General features: G+C 38.1%; 7 protein-coding genes across 7 annotated transcripts in view; 4 read left to right on the top strand and 3 right to left on the bottom strand.

Annotated features, from left to right (window-relative positions):
* The window catches only part of LOC105312495 (uncharacterized), an 11,187-nt gene extending 9,303 nt beyond the window's left edge, over positions 1–1,884 (top strand). Inside the window, exons 16-17 of the mRNA XM_019995584.1 lie at positions 631–731; positions 1,787–1,884. Of these exons, the coding sequence (XP_019851143.1) occupies positions 631–731; positions 1,787–1,884 (199 nt within the window). The remainder of the gene's footprint in view (positions 1–630; positions 732–1,786) is intronic.
* A 712-nt stretch (positions 1,885–2,596) lies between these two features.
* On the bottom strand, positions 2,597–4,281 carry LOC105312496 (transforming growth factor beta-1-like). Its single transcript, XM_011405195.2, has 2 exons — positions 3,921–4,281; positions 2,597–3,677 (listed from the first exon to the last, which is right to left on the bottom strand). The coding sequence occupies exons 1-2, from the start codon at positions 4,261–4,263 to the stop codon at positions 2,818–2,820; spliced, it is 1,203 nt and encodes a 400-aa protein (XP_011403497.1). The 5' UTR covers positions 4,264–4,281; the 3' UTR covers positions 2,597–2,817.
* A 165-nt stretch (positions 4,282–4,446) lies between these two features.
* Positions 4,447–5,031, top strand: LOC100633256 (protein UXT homolog). The gene has a single exon (XM_003386028.3). The coding sequence runs from the start codon at positions 4,468–4,470 to the stop codon at positions 4,924–4,926; it is 459 nt and encodes a 152-aa protein (XP_003386076.1). The 5' UTR covers positions 4,447–4,467; the 3' UTR covers positions 4,927–5,031.
* Positions 5,032–5,092: 61 nt separating this feature from the next.
* On the bottom strand, positions 5,093–6,322 carry LOC100631613 (V-type proton ATPase subunit c''1-like). The gene is made up of 2 exons (XM_019995607.1): positions 6,183–6,322; positions 5,093–6,120 (listed from the first exon to the last, which is right to left on the bottom strand). The coding sequence occupies exon 2, from the start codon at positions 6,109–6,111 to the stop codon at positions 5,488–5,490; it is 624 nt and encodes a 207-aa protein (XP_019851166.1). The 5' UTR covers positions 6,112–6,120; positions 6,183–6,322; the 3' UTR covers positions 5,093–5,487.
* Positions 6,323–7,448: 1,126 nt separating this feature from the next.
* On the top strand, positions 7,449–11,865 carry LOC100633385 (protein phosphatase 1F-like). Its single transcript, XM_003386029.3, has 6 exons — positions 7,449–7,676; positions 7,862–7,983; positions 8,962–9,164; positions 9,665–9,844; positions 10,198–10,341; positions 11,165–11,865. The coding sequence occupies exons 1-6, from the start codon at positions 7,486–7,488 to the stop codon at positions 11,738–11,740; spliced, it is 1,416 nt and encodes a 471-aa protein (XP_003386077.1). The 5' UTR covers positions 7,449–7,485; the 3' UTR covers positions 11,741–11,865.
* A 119-nt stretch (positions 11,866–11,984) lies between these two features.
* On the top strand, positions 11,985–13,592 carry LOC100631740 (ubiquitin-conjugating enzyme E2 G1-like). The gene is made up of 5 exons (XM_003386017.3): positions 11,985–12,088; positions 12,140–12,242; positions 12,289–12,386; positions 12,536–12,714; positions 13,171–13,592. Exons 1-5 carry the CDS (start codon positions 12,037–12,039, stop codon positions 13,249–13,251), a joined length of 513 nt encoding a protein of 170 aa, XP_003386065.1. The 5' UTR covers positions 11,985–12,036; the 3' UTR covers positions 13,252–13,592.
* LOC105312498 (postreplication repair E3 ubiquitin-protein ligase RAD18-like) lies at positions 13,554–15,518 on the bottom strand. The gene is made up of 4 exons (XM_011405196.2): positions 15,337–15,518; positions 15,227–15,277; positions 15,001–15,123; positions 13,554–14,894 (listed from the first exon to the last, which is right to left on the bottom strand). Exons 1-4 carry the CDS (start codon positions 15,502–15,504, stop codon positions 13,662–13,664), a joined length of 1,575 nt encoding a protein of 524 aa, XP_011403498.1. The 5' UTR covers positions 15,505–15,518; the 3' UTR covers positions 13,554–13,661.
* Between the last annotated feature and the right edge of the window lie 4 nt (positions 15,519–15,522).

Raw genomic sequence — 15,522 nt, forward strand, 5'->3', positions numbered from 1 at the left:
CCCCCCCCCTCTCTCTCTCCCTCTCTCTCTCTCTCTCCCCTCTCTCTCTCTTCTCCCCCTCTTTATCTCTCTCCCCCCTCTCTCTTTCTCCCCCCCTCTCTCTCTCCCTCTCTCTCTCTCTCTCTCCCCTCTCTCTCTCTTCTCCCCCTCTTTCTCTCTCTCCTCCCTCTCTCTTTCTCCTCCCCCCTCTCTCTCTCTCTCCCTCTCTCTTTTTCTCTTTCAGTATGTATGTGATGGTGATGATAAGACTTGGCTTTATGACAACAAACACCTTCCAGTTCATGGAGGAAAGGCAAGAAATTAAGTCACTTGCATGTTCTCTCTCTCTCTTTTTACTTGTCATAATTATCCTTCTCTCTTATTAAACTTATCTTCTTTCTATTTCTTTTTCTCAGGCATTTCTCTTAATTTATGATGAAGTGGAATCACTAGTGAGAACAGAGGATTCATACAGGTGTGTGTGTGTGTGTGTGTGTGAGTGTGTGTGTGTGTGTGTGTGAGTGTGAGTGTGTGTGTGTGTGAGTGTGTGTGTGTGTGTGTGTGTGTGTGTGTGTGTGTGTGTGTGTGTGTGTGTGTGTGTGTGTGTGTGAAGATTGGCTTACATCACGTGCCTCTCTTGTCTTTTATTAGGGACAACGTCGACATATTGAAATCAGTTCAAAAGCTTCAGCGTTTCTCCGTTCCACAATTTATGGAGAAAAAGATGAAGGACTTTGTGAGAAATGTCCAAGGTAAGAGAGAGAGAGAGGGGGGGGGGGTGAATGATAATAAAGAAGTGTGGAGGAATCGGATAGCAATATAAAGTTGTTATGACTATACTGGAAGCCATGTCTATGTATGCACATTATATTTATATGTGTATTTGTTAGTGTTGTATTATACCAATATTGAATACTAATATTTTTGCTAATAATCCTATTTATGTGTGACCTATTTGTACAACACATAAATAATACAGTACCTGTAAAGAGATCTGTATGGTGCTATAGTGTTTGATACAGTATGGTCTAGTCTGAAATTATATCCATGAGTTTTTGCACTATGCATTACTAATGTGTGAGTCTAATGACATGCATTACTACCACTCAGTGTTTTCTTTGAGGCAATCATGTACATCTATTGTATTGTGTGCCTATCTTCATATTTACCAATTGTAGCATATTAGCCTCTGTAATAGAGGCACCTCTATATTAAGGACACCTTTATAATAAGGATATCTTTATAATGAGGACATTTTGTAATGTCCCACTTGGTAGAAGCCTATACAAAAGTACCTCTGAAATGAGGACACCTCTGTATTAAGGACAGGTAGTGTGGGCCCAATGGTGTCCTTAATAAAGAGGCTACACTAGGTATACTTGTAACTAGAGAATGGTTATGTGTATAGGTTAGGTTAGGTTAGGTTAGGTTGGGTTGGGTGTTGTATGTTTACATCTTCTGTGGCTGCAAGTGTCTGCTTGCTTAGGGTTATGCATCACACATGAAAGCATATTTACATTTGAGAAGTCAATTTGGTTTCTTATTACCAATCTGGATAGTAAATGATCAATAATAATAATAATAATAATAATAATAATAATAATAATAATAATAATAACCATTAAGTTTATATTTTGTTTTATTGTACAAGTGTTATCTCATTATGCCTCCATGCCCATAAATCACAAATTAATTAATTGTTTTGTGCATAGTCAGACCTTAGCACTTCATGTTTTTGTGTGTGTGTCTGTCATAATTATAATTATTATTGTGCTTGTAATTAAATTGTACTTTTTGTCTAATTTAGGTTATTTTGCTCAGGAGAGTGCAGCAGCTGCTGCAGCTACAGCTGCCGCCACTTTACCAACCACAAATCCTGTACAAGAAGATAATGGAGATAAATAGACCGGAGAGATCATCCATTGGTAGAAATATTTATCAAGTTTTTAACGAAAGTCAATTCTCTCTCTTTCTCTCTTTAATCATGTCACATAAAACAAACTCAATAATAATCTTTAAAACTCTTTTGTGTTTGTTCTTATTACTGATTCTCTCAACACATAACCTGTATCATATTATTATTATAAAACTAAGACTTTCTTTTCTCTCTCCCTCTCTCTCTCTCTCTCTCTCTCTCTCTCTCTCTCTCTCTCTCTCTCTCTCTCTTTTGCTGTATTCAATCACTCATTCATTAGATTATTTGATCAATCAGTTACATCTCTTATAATCACATATTTCATTCTTGTAGTAATTTTAATTATTATTATCATACATTTTTGACTTTTCGTTGTTATAATAAAAACTTTAAAATAAGTCACCTTCATTCTACCAAAGTACCTCACCCACTCTCTCTACCCCCCTCTCTCTCTCTCTCTCCCTTTCTCTCTCTTCTTTATTGTTTAAGTGACAAAGAGCCTTTGTAGTATTTCAAACCCACATGCTTATAGACGTTGCCATGGCAATGCATTCAGTCCATTAGCATGACTTGATAACATAGAGCAGAGACACATCACATAAAAGAAGCTTATGATGAATATTGTTTTTGTCGTTCACATTTTAAGATAATGAATTAAGTTCTTTTTTATAAAATAGTAATAATAATAATAATAATAGTTGCTTCATTTCAAAGTAAAAAAAAGAAAGAGAGAGAGAAAAGAAAATGAAGAAAACACAAGATTGCAGATCATGTACAGTGAAACGAATAAATATTATAAACGAGCAAGGGAGGAAGAGGGTAAAGACATGGGTGTAAAGACTAGTAATAATAATTTTAATGTCAATTTTATATAATATTATTTATATTGGAGAAATGTTTTTGTGATGATAGCCTCTTGGACCTTAGGCGCATTTACACGAAGTGACTCGTACATCTTTTACTGTCTCCACCTCATATTTACCTTCTTCTGTAACCATTAGCACCTGTATCTCTTCAAACTCGTTTCCGGCGCAACATGGTTCAATAGCAGCTGCAGGGTGTCCTTGAAGAAGGGACAGAAACTCGTACAGACGCGGCGTCATGTTGTCAATAATCGGACAAATGCCGTCACAGTAATTGGCATTGAAAAACTCGGGACTAGTGACAAAGTCGAAACCAAGATCATCAGCGAAGCTAATGTTAAGTGGTTTAAGGCAGCACGTGACTTGGTTTTCTTTGCACAGGTTGAGAGGGGTAGATCCTTCGGGGAGTTCTTGTCTCTTTGCCCGGGTTCTCTCAAGTGGATTGAACGATGTGATGATGATCCTTGGGGCATTCATGTCGGCGTCAAAATCCTCAAATGTGACAGGCGGGATATGAGGGTGATTGTCGTGCGCACAGGTTGGTGAGCTAAGGCATTGAACTGACACAACTAGTGTGACATTCCCACTCACTCCTTGATCAATCCAGTTCCTTGCTGCCAGTTCGATATTGAAAGCTACGAACCCTTCCTTGAATGGATCGACCATTTTGCCTGTGACTGTTACATCAAGTTCCAGGGCTTCGTAAACTGCATTTATTTCCACGTACTGCTCTTTCAAAGACTTGTGCCTGTAGTGGGGATCCTGGACAGATGGCGGCATCTGGTAAAGAAGGAGTTCTGCTCTTCTGATGTTATCCAGTTTGCTGGGGAGGTCAAAGTTAAAAGTGATCTTGTACTCAGCTAGGACATTGCCTCGTCCTGTACGAGCTGAGCGCTTTGCTGCAGTCGAAGCAACCTCTTCTACAGAGAGAGAGAGAGAGAGAAATCAATAATGCATTATTATTGAGATTAAAACTAATGGCATCAATTAGATGGGTTGTATTTCAAGAATCCACTCACTCCTACTCTCCTACAGGTGCAATATGGAATGGATTACACAGAAAGCTCTTTTGTCAAGGCTATCATTAACGTGATCATTGGGCTCAGGCTGCACAAAGCCTCCACTACTGTAATAATGATTTAGCTCCTTCCCACATGACTAACCTGCATTGATGGATCCAATGAAGGCAGAGACAGGGCTCGCATATATGGAGTTCGACTGACAAGAGTGGCTCCGCTCTTGTGAGAGAGATTCCGAAGCGGCCGTGAGGGCATTGAAGCTGTCCAAGATTTCCTTGGGAACAGGTGCGGTCCGATTGACCACAGGAGGCTCCGAGAGACCTAGCTGGCCTAGAATATTGGCTCTTATGCCTTGCACTCTCCTTCTTTTGAGGACCTTTTCGTCCGCAATGGAGCAGCTTTGAGCCCGAGTGGGCGATGGTAAGGAGATAAGAGCTATGAGGCATAGAAGACAGGGTATGGTGTGGCTGAGAGAAAATAATTTCATCTTTTTTCCTATTATTAAGTAGACTGCAGTGATTTTGTGTTGATACTAGTAGTAGTAGAAGTGACTTTTCCTGATGATCGTCCTAAGGCCTTTTATCGCTTTTTATATCCATTCTGTTCGTTCCCTGTGGTCGGTACTTGCGAAAAGCAGCTATAAAACATTATTAAATTATGCAAATCTTGGTATGTTCACGCCCACTTAAAGATGGCGGCAGCTCCTTCTTCAAAGAAAGTGGAGGAATACGAAACTTTCTTTAACGAGAGACTTGCAGTGGATTTGGAAAACACATTAGCCGAAAGAGACAAGATATACGAAGAGATTTCGGAGTACAATCAGCTAAAGAACTTTATAGAAAGCACCCCAGAGGCAGGCCCAATGAAGACAATGGTAGACATTGGTTGCAACTTTTACATGAGAGCCAAAATAAAAGACCCGACCCACATCAGTGTATTAGTGGGGCTAGACATATACCTCTTTATGACGAGACCAGAGGCACTCAGATTCATTACTGTGCGTAATAAACACCTTTATGACAAGGTCGCCATTTTATCATCGAAAGCAAGCGATATTAGAGCAAGAATGACACTCGTATTAGAAGGACTCAGAGAAATACAGGGATTGCCTGCAGAGGAAAAGGAGAAGCCACAACGAGAAGTCTGGTAGTGATTGCACCACGAACATTTTAAAATTGAAAGAATCATGTACAGTGTACTCTCTTATACTATTCAGTTAGAAGCGTTACATCATTCACAATGAATCGTTTAATTAGATGATTGTTGTTATAATAGGGCATCTTTCCCAAGCATGTTGGCTACAAAAAACTAATGTATTCCTATTCAGTAGGTACAATGCTACAACAGTGTGTCCTCATTCAACAATCTGATGGTATAATAATAATAATAATACAATTAGCAAACACAACAATTTATGACAATAAAGATAACAATAATAATAATGCAGAAAAACTGGTATAATGTCAAATTGCACACACAAGACCGACCATAATAATAATAATAACAACAACAATAATAATAATAATAATGATAATAATAATAATGATAATCTAGGCACTCACAAATAGAATTAAACAAAGCAAGAAGAGAAGTAACAAGACCATACAATAATATTAAATACATGCAATATGCAACAAGATGTTGAGAACCTTAAGATTTGCTACCTTTTATTAATACAAACAGTCACTAAGAGAGAGAGAGTGAGTGACAACTAAGATCCTCCTTCAAAGTTTGCCTTGGTGGCGATAATGATACCAATAATGACTCCGAAAAGACCAATGGCACTTGCAAATATTTCAATGATGAGAACCTTCACAAATAATGTAGCATTCTGAGCATCTGCTAGGGCTGCTCCACTCCCAACCACACCCACTGATATACCACAGGCTATGTTGGTCAGACCTACGCTCACACCGGCCGCAAAAATGGCATATCCCGAGAAAAGCGAGGCTTGTGTATAGGTTCCGTCAGAATAAAGGTTTTCAACAACTTTGACTCTTCCAGAAAGGATTATGGCCATGATGATTCCGTAAATGGCAACAGCTTCACAAAAGATGATACTGATGAGGTTACGTGTTTTAATCCTGGGGGCCATGACACCTGCACCTAGAATGCTACTGCCGACTAAAAAAATGCCCCAGGCAGCCCCGACTATGGAGAGAGAGACAGACAGCCCCACCCCCAGGCCAGACCATATATAAGGTGAAAGATATGTGAGAAACCAGCCAAAATCAAACCTGCTCCCAAGCCCAGAGAGGTTGTAATAGAGCCCCACGCATATGAGGATGAATAAAGCGGTATAGTAGACTACTTGGTGGTGTAAACCACACAGCATCTTTAGTTTCTATTTGGGAGAGAGAAAGAGATGAGAGGGTTTGCTTCCGTTAAGTTTGAGACGTTTCTTACTGTTTGATAGCTTGTGGTGGCTAGAAACTTGGTCTTTTCTCTTTCCTTCTAATCAAGAAAGAGAAAGAAAATCTGTAGAAAAATGGATGCTGCAGAGATAGGAGGGTCACATGAGAGATCACGTGACCAATGGTAAATTAAATCTTACTAATGATTAGTTAATTAACTTTACAGGAACTTATTTCTTTCATAACCACACCCATTACCGTATTTACTCTAGAAACGTAATTCATTTTTTATAGGTCTGGAGGTATAACAAATTTCATATGCATTAACAAGAATAGATCGGTGAATATAAAAATAATTATAATAGGTACAGTATTAAAAAGAGTAGATCGGTATTGAATACAAATAGGTATAGTACTAAATATAAAAGTATAAAATAAAGTTCATCTATTCATGCTGACTACTGTATATTGCAAGTATACAGGAGCTTATGACTTCCGGTACAATCGATATGACAGCATGGCAATCGCAGCAGGAATCACCAATATCAGTACCCTCTCTGGTCTGAAGCTCATGAAATAAGACAATGCTGCTGTAAAACCACTTGAAGGATTGTTCCTGGATATCTGTTCCATTGCTCCAGTAGAGAAATTCTCTGACACCTTTAAAGTCCGATAAAGTGCTTGCATTTCTGTGACACGGACTTGGTTTTCTTTGACAGCAACTTCCAAGGCAAATTTCTTTGCAAATTCCAAACAGTCGTCCATTACTAGTCTGTACTTCTCCGGGACAACCATTAAACATAGGAACTGAAGATAAAAGTAATTCAGTGCGGTCTCTCCCACGAAAAAGCTCCTTGATTTGAGAAACCAATTAATGTAGTAATAGTTTCGGGCAAGAATATACCTATCACCATCAAGACACACATGGTACTGCTGCAGTGGTACTTCATTGGCCAGGCGTTGAGCTGTCTCGTGCTGTCTTATTGTCAAAGAGGGTCCATCAATCATCTGGCCGAATATTGGAGTGAATAATAAGGTGTCGAAAAGTTCTTTGTCAACGACTACTATAGACGCATGAGATCTGTAGATTGTAATAAAAACATATTTGTCAGTCTCTGGTGACATCTCGTTTTTGGCAGCTTGCAAATCATAAACTGATTTCCCTCTCTTCTTACAAGTTTGGACAGTCTGAACTAGACTATCTTCAAAGAGGCTTTTGTCAATATTTTCGCCAAAATGGAATTCCTCGTCACTCGCCATTTTCTCAACGTTTTGAATGTTTTCCAAGTTATTACAGTTAATTAAAACTACTTAATTAACTTTAGTAATTAAGCTTTAATATTAATTTTTCCAAAATGGAGTTCCCAGTAGAGGGGAGAGCAAGCGCAAAGAAATTCCTTGAATACTTCCTATCCAAGAACAGCTTTCCGGCCTCCCTGGAGGACGCTGTACCCGTACAGCCTCCCTCCACAAACGGACGGGGAGTGAGAGAGACGGAGGTAGAAGCGGAATGCATGAACATGTGCAGGAATTTACTTGCTGGATGGTGAGAAGAGAGGGAGAGGGCGTGAGAGAGAGAAAGAGGAAGGAAAGAAGCTCAACAAACCGCCACCACCAAGACCCAAAAGTGCTACAATGGGTTGTAGTATACGGAAATCTATCCCGTATTTGTTGAGCTTGGGATCTGATATCCGGGAGTGCACTTATAATTTACTGACTTTTCATTTCTAGCTCCTGCCCTGGTCTACTCAATTATAATATAACATGTGCTGCTATACAGGAATTAATGGGTGGGTCCCTAGAGGAATATCGTCTAAAGAAAGAGAGTCCTGACGAGGAACAAGAGACCGAAAGTACGTTTTTGTTTGTGAGTCTTTTTTGCAGATTTATTAAAAAATGAATTTTTCGTAGAATAGATTTGCCACACCCTTAAGTGGCAATTCAGAAATGCAATGAATATTTTATGGAGCTTTAATCTATTCTTATGCAACAATTCTTAAACTAATTTTGTGTTGGCTTCCTACAAGCATTTGTTTTAACCATAATGTCCCTTCACTTGATGTCACCTTTTCACTATGACCTGATATACATATATGGGGAAGCTTTCCCTCTCTTCCAAAAGCAGCCTCTTACAGTTAGTGTAGCAGCTATAGCAGTATTGTTTGTATCACGGTTTCCTTTTTCATGATTAATTATTAATATCATAGCATATGAAACTGTTCAACACCCTAAGCTTGTCATCATTTTGTATTTTATAACTGCAATACCAATGCATGGCAAAATTACCGGATCCATTGTATCATTATGTTGTTGTATACAATTATCTCATTATGCTCCAGTAGTGCCCTAGTGACATTAATAGCTGTTATGTCTGCAATTACTACCCATTATTGTACCATTATTGTTTCAGTTTATAATAACACTTTAATGAGGACCAGCACACGCAATTGAGCAATATTCACACACACACACACACACACACACACACACTTCTCAACCTTTAACATTAAAGTGTGGCTCTGTATTCTTTATTGATTATAATTGGCTTGTAACCACATTTTAGGATAGCCTGATTGTTCCAAGGCTGAGTGGTCAACACACAATTATAAGCAATAGAATAGAATAGAATGTGGTTTCTCCAACTTAGTGATAGTAGCTAGGGTACCTACTTTGTTTTAATGGATGGAAAACCAATCTTGTTAAATGAATGATGAAATACTGAATGCTGTTAAGCATTAATGCATGTGTGTGTACCAATATTGTAGTTTTAATAATACTTCCTGCATCTACATTATGCATGATACATTCATGTAAGTATTATGTATCTTTAGAGATGTACAGTGAGGGTCTATTAGCAGTAGCTACAGTTCGGGCAGCTCACACAGTTTGCCAGAGGTGGGCGGAGTCTTTGGGTCCTCTCACTTGTCCTCGGAGCAGACCTGACTTCTCTGCTTTCTGCATGAAGAACAAAAGACGCAAGATGGAGGACAGACATTCTATTTGTCTTGATATTAATACGCTGTATGGGATAAAGGTGAGGGGAGAGAGAGAGAGAGCGAGAGAGAGAGAGAGAATAATCAATAGAGAAGTTCCTCTTGTCATCAGTAGATTCACCATACATGTACATTTGCAGCTGTAGTGTAGTGTCCCTTATTCACAGTCCAAACTAAATCTTGTTTATTCCGGCCTGAATCTTTAAGTCATAATAATCACACGAAATCATACTTAGAACAACCCCAGATACAATATTGACATTCCTTTGCCACACGGTGGTAATTGTCCTCCGGATGTTTAGACAGACTTTAGTTGTCACTAAATGCAAAGAGTATCAACTATCGAAGGAGGGGAGCCATAGCGACTGTTTTATGAAACAGTAAATATTGATAAAATTATATTTAGGATAATTAAGTTATTTTATTAATTATAACGAACACATGATGCTATGTCTTTTCCCCTTCTTCCTCTCTCTCTCTCCCTTCTCTCTCCCTCTCTCTCTCCACCTATCACACCTAATTTCCCCTTCCTTCTTGTTAGGGTTTCGCTCATGACCAAACATTTTTTGGCGTGTACGATGGTCACGTGGGGCCTGAAGCAGCTGACTATTCTTCCAGACACGTTCATCACAACATTATAAGACACCCTTCCTTTATAACTGACCCTGTACTGGCTATAAAGGAAGGCATAAAGGTGACAGATGAAAGGTTCTGCTCTACTGTAAGTTTTCTGTTTAAGCCATGATTCTTCCTTGCTAGTACTCATCCTTTATCATAATGTCCTTTAACTTTATGTAAGGTTTTAGTTGAGTCTTACTTTAACCTTTCGAGTTGTGGCCATTAATTTTATTAAAAGTGGTAGATTTTCGGAAAAAGGCAAAGACTATAGTCCATGGTTTTTTCAAAAAATGGCTCCAAAATCACCCTCAATTTTTATTACATTTTCTTATACATATCAATATCCTTATGCTGTGTAGAAAGTTTGAGTTGATTTCGACCAAAAATTTTCAAGTTATGAACATCACAATGATGATGATGATGATAATGGTAATACCAGCTCTGTCTTCTGTGTAGGGTTTCAAATCTGGATCCACAGCCGTCGTTGCCCTGATACGAGGACCGATGCTTTATGTGGGTTGGGTCGGGGATTCACAAGCTTATCTTGTGAGGAAAGGAGTAGCCGTCCAAATAATGGAGCCACACAAACCTGACAGAGAAGTAAGAATTATTATTATTATTATTATTATTATTATTGTTATAAGCAAAAACAACAACAACAAATAGAAACCTGTCTATCCACTCAGTCATATTTATAATATGTATCTACTATTATAATTATTATTTTATATTTGTGCTCTTTATTTACTTGTCCCAAATCATCATTATGTACACACTGTCAGGGTTCAATATCCAAACCTACAGTGGTGCATCATAATTGTTTAATTGGTATGAAATCAGAGAAGATTAGTGTGCCCTGGCCTTTTAGCATGATTCAGTACATACTGTACATGTATATGGGTTTATGTGATAATTCTTCTGTCATTAAGTTATACATAAACTTTGGGAATTTCATCATAGGAAGTTAGATCTTCAGGATATTAATATTAGCAATCATGTTGTTTTTATTGTGATGTAAGTGCATGGTATAGTTAATTAATGTCGTTAGAGGCATGACTTTAGCACTACCATAATTAGGTACATTTAATTGATAAACCATGTCACATGCTGCCAGTATTTCATTAAGAGGGTTCGCTTTCTTGTAGCAGTTTATACAGTTCTTGTTTTACAAAGGATATGGAGTCATAGAGTCCCATTTTTTGGACTCTTCAATCACATTTTATTCTCACCACACCCTCTACTAGTAATAGTACATGTACATGTACGTTTTAGTCTCAATTTAATTTTGAAGACATGGCAAGTGATTGTGTCAGACAGACAAAATTACAAAAGTGTCCCAACAAAATTTTGTCTTGAAACGCCAGCATTGATCATTAATGTGGTTGTTGCTTCATATCTCTCCCCTCCCTCTCTTTCTCTCCAGGATGAGCAGCAGCGTATAGAAGCAGCAGGTGGTCTAGTCATTAACATTGGAGTATGGAGAGTGAACGGTAACCTTTCGGTCTCACGAGCCATTGGAGATCCCAAGGACAAGAAATACGTGATAGGAGACGCAGAAGTATCCGAGATAGAACTAGACGGGACTGAGGACTATCTTGTGGTCGCTTGCGACGGGATTTGGGATGTTGTGAACGAGGAAGAACTCACGAGCCATTTGGAGGAGTATTTTATAAAAGGAGGTACCAAATCTGACGCTGCCAAGTCCCTAGTTCAGTTTGCGTACAGTGAAGGATCTGGTGATAATCTGACGGCCATAATAGTCTTCTTTGATAGTTTTAAGATACCTGTGAAACCGGAAAATGTGTCTGGAACTGAGACTGGTTCTGCTGGGACTGAGACCGGTTCTTCCAAGACTGAGACCGGTTCTGCCAAGACTGAGACCAGTTCTGCTGGAACTGAGACTGATTCTGCTGGAACTGAGACTGATTCTGCTGGGAATGGGAATGGAATTAAGACCAGTTCTGCTGGGACTGACTCTACATCTTCGGATAATAATTAAGCGTCTCCTATGGCAACCACCATCCTCCCTTTGAATATTTAATTGAGTGATAACTAATAAGATTTTGTGTGAATGTGTGTTTAAAGAGAGTGACTAAAATTATTATTATTATTATTATTATTATTGATAATATTAATATTTTTTTAATTTTTATGATTATTAATAATTTTATAATGATACAGATCATAATAATGAATAATTGATTATTTTGTGACGTCAAATATTAAGCCACGCCCATTATAATTATTTCTCGTAGTCATAGCACCCACGCATTATAATAGACTGGTCATACAAACATGGCTACTCCGACCGACCAAGGAGCGCTGCTTCTTAAAAGACAGCTAATGGGTAGGTACGGCCCTTGCCTTTCCTCCTATACAAATCCTTCTTAACCCACAGATCTACAGAAGACGCCTGTAGAAGGATTTTCTGCTGGTCTGATCGATGATGATGATATTTTTAGTTGGGAAGTTATGATAATGGGTCCCCCAGACACATTCTAGTAAGGAAGTGGTCCTTAATTTTGAGTATATTTTATATCCGTACAGTGAGGGCGGGTTTTTCAAAGCGCATCTCCTTTTCCCGAAAGAGTATCCACAAAAACCACCGAAAATGAAATTCGTCAGCGAACTTTGGCATCCAAATAGTGAGCAAAAATGAAAATATTATTTAAGTTTTATTACATTTAAACCTCTCTTTCTCTGGTACACACACACACACTTAAAATAAATTGACATTGTTCTTTAAACACACTCACTAATATACAAACTAAACAACATCATCATGTCTTCATAGTTGATAAAAATGGCGACGTTTGTATATCGATCCTCCACGACCCTGGAGAGGACAAGTGGGGTTATGAGCGACCAGAGGAGAGATGGCTGCCTATACATACTGTAGAGACAATCATAATGAGTGTCATATCGATGCTAGCCGATCCAAATGATGAGAGTCCGGCGAATGTGGATGCAGGGGTAAGTGTACCAAAAATTATTTAAAGCCAAAGACATAGTGGTGCTAGTATAGTGTTTGGTTGAAAGTTGCTAGGAGAGATGTCATTGATGCATGTACATGTACTTATGTTGTGTAGAAGGTTTGAGCTGATTCCGATCAAATTTAGATTTTTTATGATTTTTTAAAGTTGCTCCAAAATTGAGTAAAAGTCCCTGTACTATAGTACATGGTCTCAGGCCAAATTTTGTCGAAATTGGAAAGGAGAGAATTCTCCATTTTATAATATTTTCTGATGCATATACATGTACTTATGTTGTGTAGAAGGTTTGAGCAGATTCCAATGAAGTTTGGATTTTTTATGAATTTTTAAAGTTGCTTGAAAAGCAAGCCAAAGTCCCTGTACTTTTGTCAAAAAAGAAAAAAAAGAAGAGAATTCTCAATTATATAGTACATTTCTGTTGCTCTTCTTTTTGCAGAAGGACTGGCGAAACGACTATAATGGAGCTTTTAAGAAAAAGGTTATGAAATGTGTCAGAAAGAGTCAAGATTGCCTTTGAAGGTTGAGACAAAAATTGAACAAAGTTGAATATAACATGTGCACTTCTTCTTCTAATAATAATAATAATAATTATTATTATTATTATTATTGTTTCATTCATTTCACTAATTATTACTCACCAAGTGACACTGCTGTGTCAGTTATACTCACATATTATTATTATTATTATTGCCTATTAATTATTGGGTTTTTATTTAAAATATCTCTCTCTCTCTCTCTGAACTAGACTTATGTAAATCCTCTTGATATCTTCTTAGAGCACTAAATTATTATTATTTTATTATTATTATTGTTGTATAATTTTTGGCTTGAATCATTAATCGCACAATACAACACAAAGAGAATCATAAAATAAACAGTTTAAATTTTAAATAATAATTATTATTCTTCCAATAATGAATTCTTCCGTTAAAAATCAAAAGGATTATAATCAGTTCCGCTATCACTAGCCTGCGTCCTTCTCCTATTGCCACGCCTCCTGGTCCTCCTTATATTACCATCAATCGCACCTCTCTGTTTCCGTGATGACAACCACTTTGGAGGGGAAGATTTAACTTGTCTTCTTGTCCTCTTTCTATTTGGTAGTTCTTCAATGGCCTCATCGTCTGATGTAGAATCATTGATAATACGTGACTTTGCTCTCCTCTTTATGATAAAAGGCTCCGAGTTTATTGGTGACAGAGACAAGCTATTAGAAGCTAATGGACACAAAGGTAAGATGCTATGAGTGGATCTTCTCTTGCTAGAGTGCTGGTGAGTATTGACTTCTTGAGAAGAATTAGGAGTTGATAATGGCTGAGTTGTATCTTCATCACTTGTGACTCTCTCCTCCTCCTCTCTCTCTCCCTCAGTCTCTACTGGCGACTCTTCAATGACATTCACTGAAGAATGAGTCAATGAACAAGGAGAAGATGGCGTACTTGTACCTACTGATAGAGAGACAACACCAGAAGATGACTCGGTCAATCTAGTTCCATTATCAGACTCTCTCAATTTTATTCTTTCAATGACAGGACGGAGAGGTCTGAGTCGTCCCAATGGCAGCCTAATTGCAGCATTTCTGCTCAAAGATGAAGATGGATTGCTTAATGGAAGGTCAGTGTCTGTATTGTCTGAGTTAGTAGCATCAGAAGTGATACTTAAATGACTCCTTGAAGGTCTATCTGGAGAAGAAGATACATGTGCTATGCTACTATTAGAATTAGAAGAATTAACAAAATTTGATTCCGACTCAGTGGAGTTTGGAGAACTATCATCATGAGGTGAGGGGGAACTCGATAAAACACGATTATTGGTTCTGGAATGGCCTCTGGTCACAATAGGAGAGAAGAGGGAATCTTGCTCCCTGCTGGAAGAAGGGAGAGGAGACGAAGAAGATATAGTTTCAAAATCCAAGAGAAGTTGAGTCTCTCGTGATCTGTTCCGAGTCACAGGAGGAGAGAAAAGTACTTCTATGGATGGAAGACCGTGGGTTTGGTTCCTTCTAGCTCTTGTGTTGACAGTGCTGGTTATCCTGAAGTTTATTCTCTGCTGCCAACCTCTTCTAACGGTTGGGGGAGAGGCGAAAGAAGATAAGATACTTTGATCCTCCTCATCATATGAAGAATCGTTCACAATAAAGTCGGCTAGACTATCGTTTGGCTACACAAATAAAATAAAATAAAATTTGTATGTAATTTTTGACATTTTGTTGACATCTCGATCAAGGCAAAATATTAATTATTTTAATCATTAAGGAAAAATTTACTTCGTCATATTCACTGTCGTCGGAGAAATTAAAAGCGTTAAAATCATCTCCTTCTTCGTGATAATGCTCAGTTTGATCTTTGTCTGATATTCGTATGAGATGAGGAGGACTAGCCTCACTTATCTGAAAAAATAATAAATAAAATTAATAAAATAAAAAAGAAATTATCTATGATGGTGTCCACCCTCGATCACTCTATGCCCAATAGTGGTACCGTAGCACGTACTTTTGTGATACAGCGGAATCTTTTTTTACACAAAGGACACGTATTTGTAGTCTAATAGATAGAAATGGAAATTAAAGAACCAGAATTTAAAAATAATATGTATAACATACCTTGCTCCATTCATGTATACAGGTGTAACAGAACTGATGGTCACAGACCGGTATCTTACCCCTCACTGTAACAACGTCTAAACAAATAACGCACTTCTTGATGCTCTCGTTCTTGTCCTGAATGGGAGCCATTTCAACTCCTTTTCTTGCTTTCTTCTTTGGCGCCATTGTTAAATTACACGGAGA

This window comes from Amphimedon queenslandica, unplaced genomic scaffold, assembly GCF_000090795.2.
Source record: "Amphimedon queenslandica unplaced genomic scaffold, v1.1 AMPQUscaffold_13437, whole genome shotgun sequence".
Lineage (NCBI taxonomy): Eukaryota > Metazoa > Porifera > Demospongiae > Haplosclerida > Niphatidae > Amphimedon > Amphimedon queenslandica.

What these genes read in the sequence shown, in the direction of transcription:
- LOC105312496 (XM_011405195.2), bottom strand. Translation starts at nt 4,263, where the DNA reads ATGAAATTATTTTCTCTCAGCCACACCATACCCTGTCTTCTATGCCTC. An exon ending in CATTGGATCCATCAATGCAG is followed by an intron (nt 3,678 to 3,920) that starts GTTAGTCATGTG and finishes CTCTCTCTGTAG; the next exon opens with AAGAGGTTGCTTCGACTGCA.
- LOC100633256 (XM_003386028.3), top strand. Translation starts at nt 4,468, where the DNA reads ATGGCGGCAGCTCCTTCTTCAAAGAAAGTGGAGGAATACGAAACTTTC.
- LOC100631613 (XM_019995607.1), bottom strand. Translation starts at nt 6,111, where the DNA reads ATGCTGTGTGGTTTACACCACCAAGTAGTCTACTATACCGCTTTATTC.
- LOC100633385 (XM_003386029.3), top strand. Translation starts at nt 7,486, where the DNA reads ATGGAGTTCCCAGTAGAGGGGAGAGCAAGCGCAAAGAAATTCCTTGAA. An exon ending in ATACGCTGTATGGGATAAAG is followed by an intron (nt 9,165 to 9,664) that starts GTGAGGGGAGAG and finishes CCTTCTTGTTAG; the next exon opens with GGTTTCGCTCATGACCAAAC. An exon ending in ATGAAAGGTTCTGCTCTACT is followed by an intron (nt 9,845 to 10,197) that starts GTAAGTTTTCTG and finishes TCTTCTGTGTAG; the next exon opens with GGTTTCAAATCTGGATCCAC.
- LOC100631740 (XM_003386017.3), top strand. Translation starts at nt 12,037, where the DNA reads ATGGCTACTCCGACCGACCAAGGAGCGCTGCTTCTTAAAAGACAGCTA. An exon ending in GGTCCCCCAGACACATTCTA is followed by an intron (nt 12,243 to 12,288) that starts GTAAGGAAGTGG and finishes ATATCCGTACAG; the next exon opens with TGAGGGCGGGTTTTTCAAAG. An exon ending in CGAACTTTGGCATCCAAATA is followed by an intron (nt 12,387 to 12,535) that starts GTGAGCAAAAAT and finishes ATGTCTTCATAG; the next exon opens with TTGATAAAAATGGCGACGTT.
- LOC105312498 (XM_011405196.2), bottom strand. Translation starts at nt 15,504, where the DNA reads ATGGCGCCAAAGAAGAAAGCAAGAAAAGGAGTTGAAATGGCTCCCATT. An exon ending in GTATACATGAATGGAGCAAG is followed by an intron (nt 15,278 to 15,336) that starts GTATGTTATACA and finishes TCTATCTATTAG; the next exon opens with ACTACAAATACGTGTCCTTT. An exon ending in ACGACAGTGAATATGACGAA is followed by an intron (nt 14,895 to 15,000) that starts GTAAATTTTTCC and finishes TTATTTGTGTAG; the next exon opens with CCAAACGATAGTCTAGCCGA.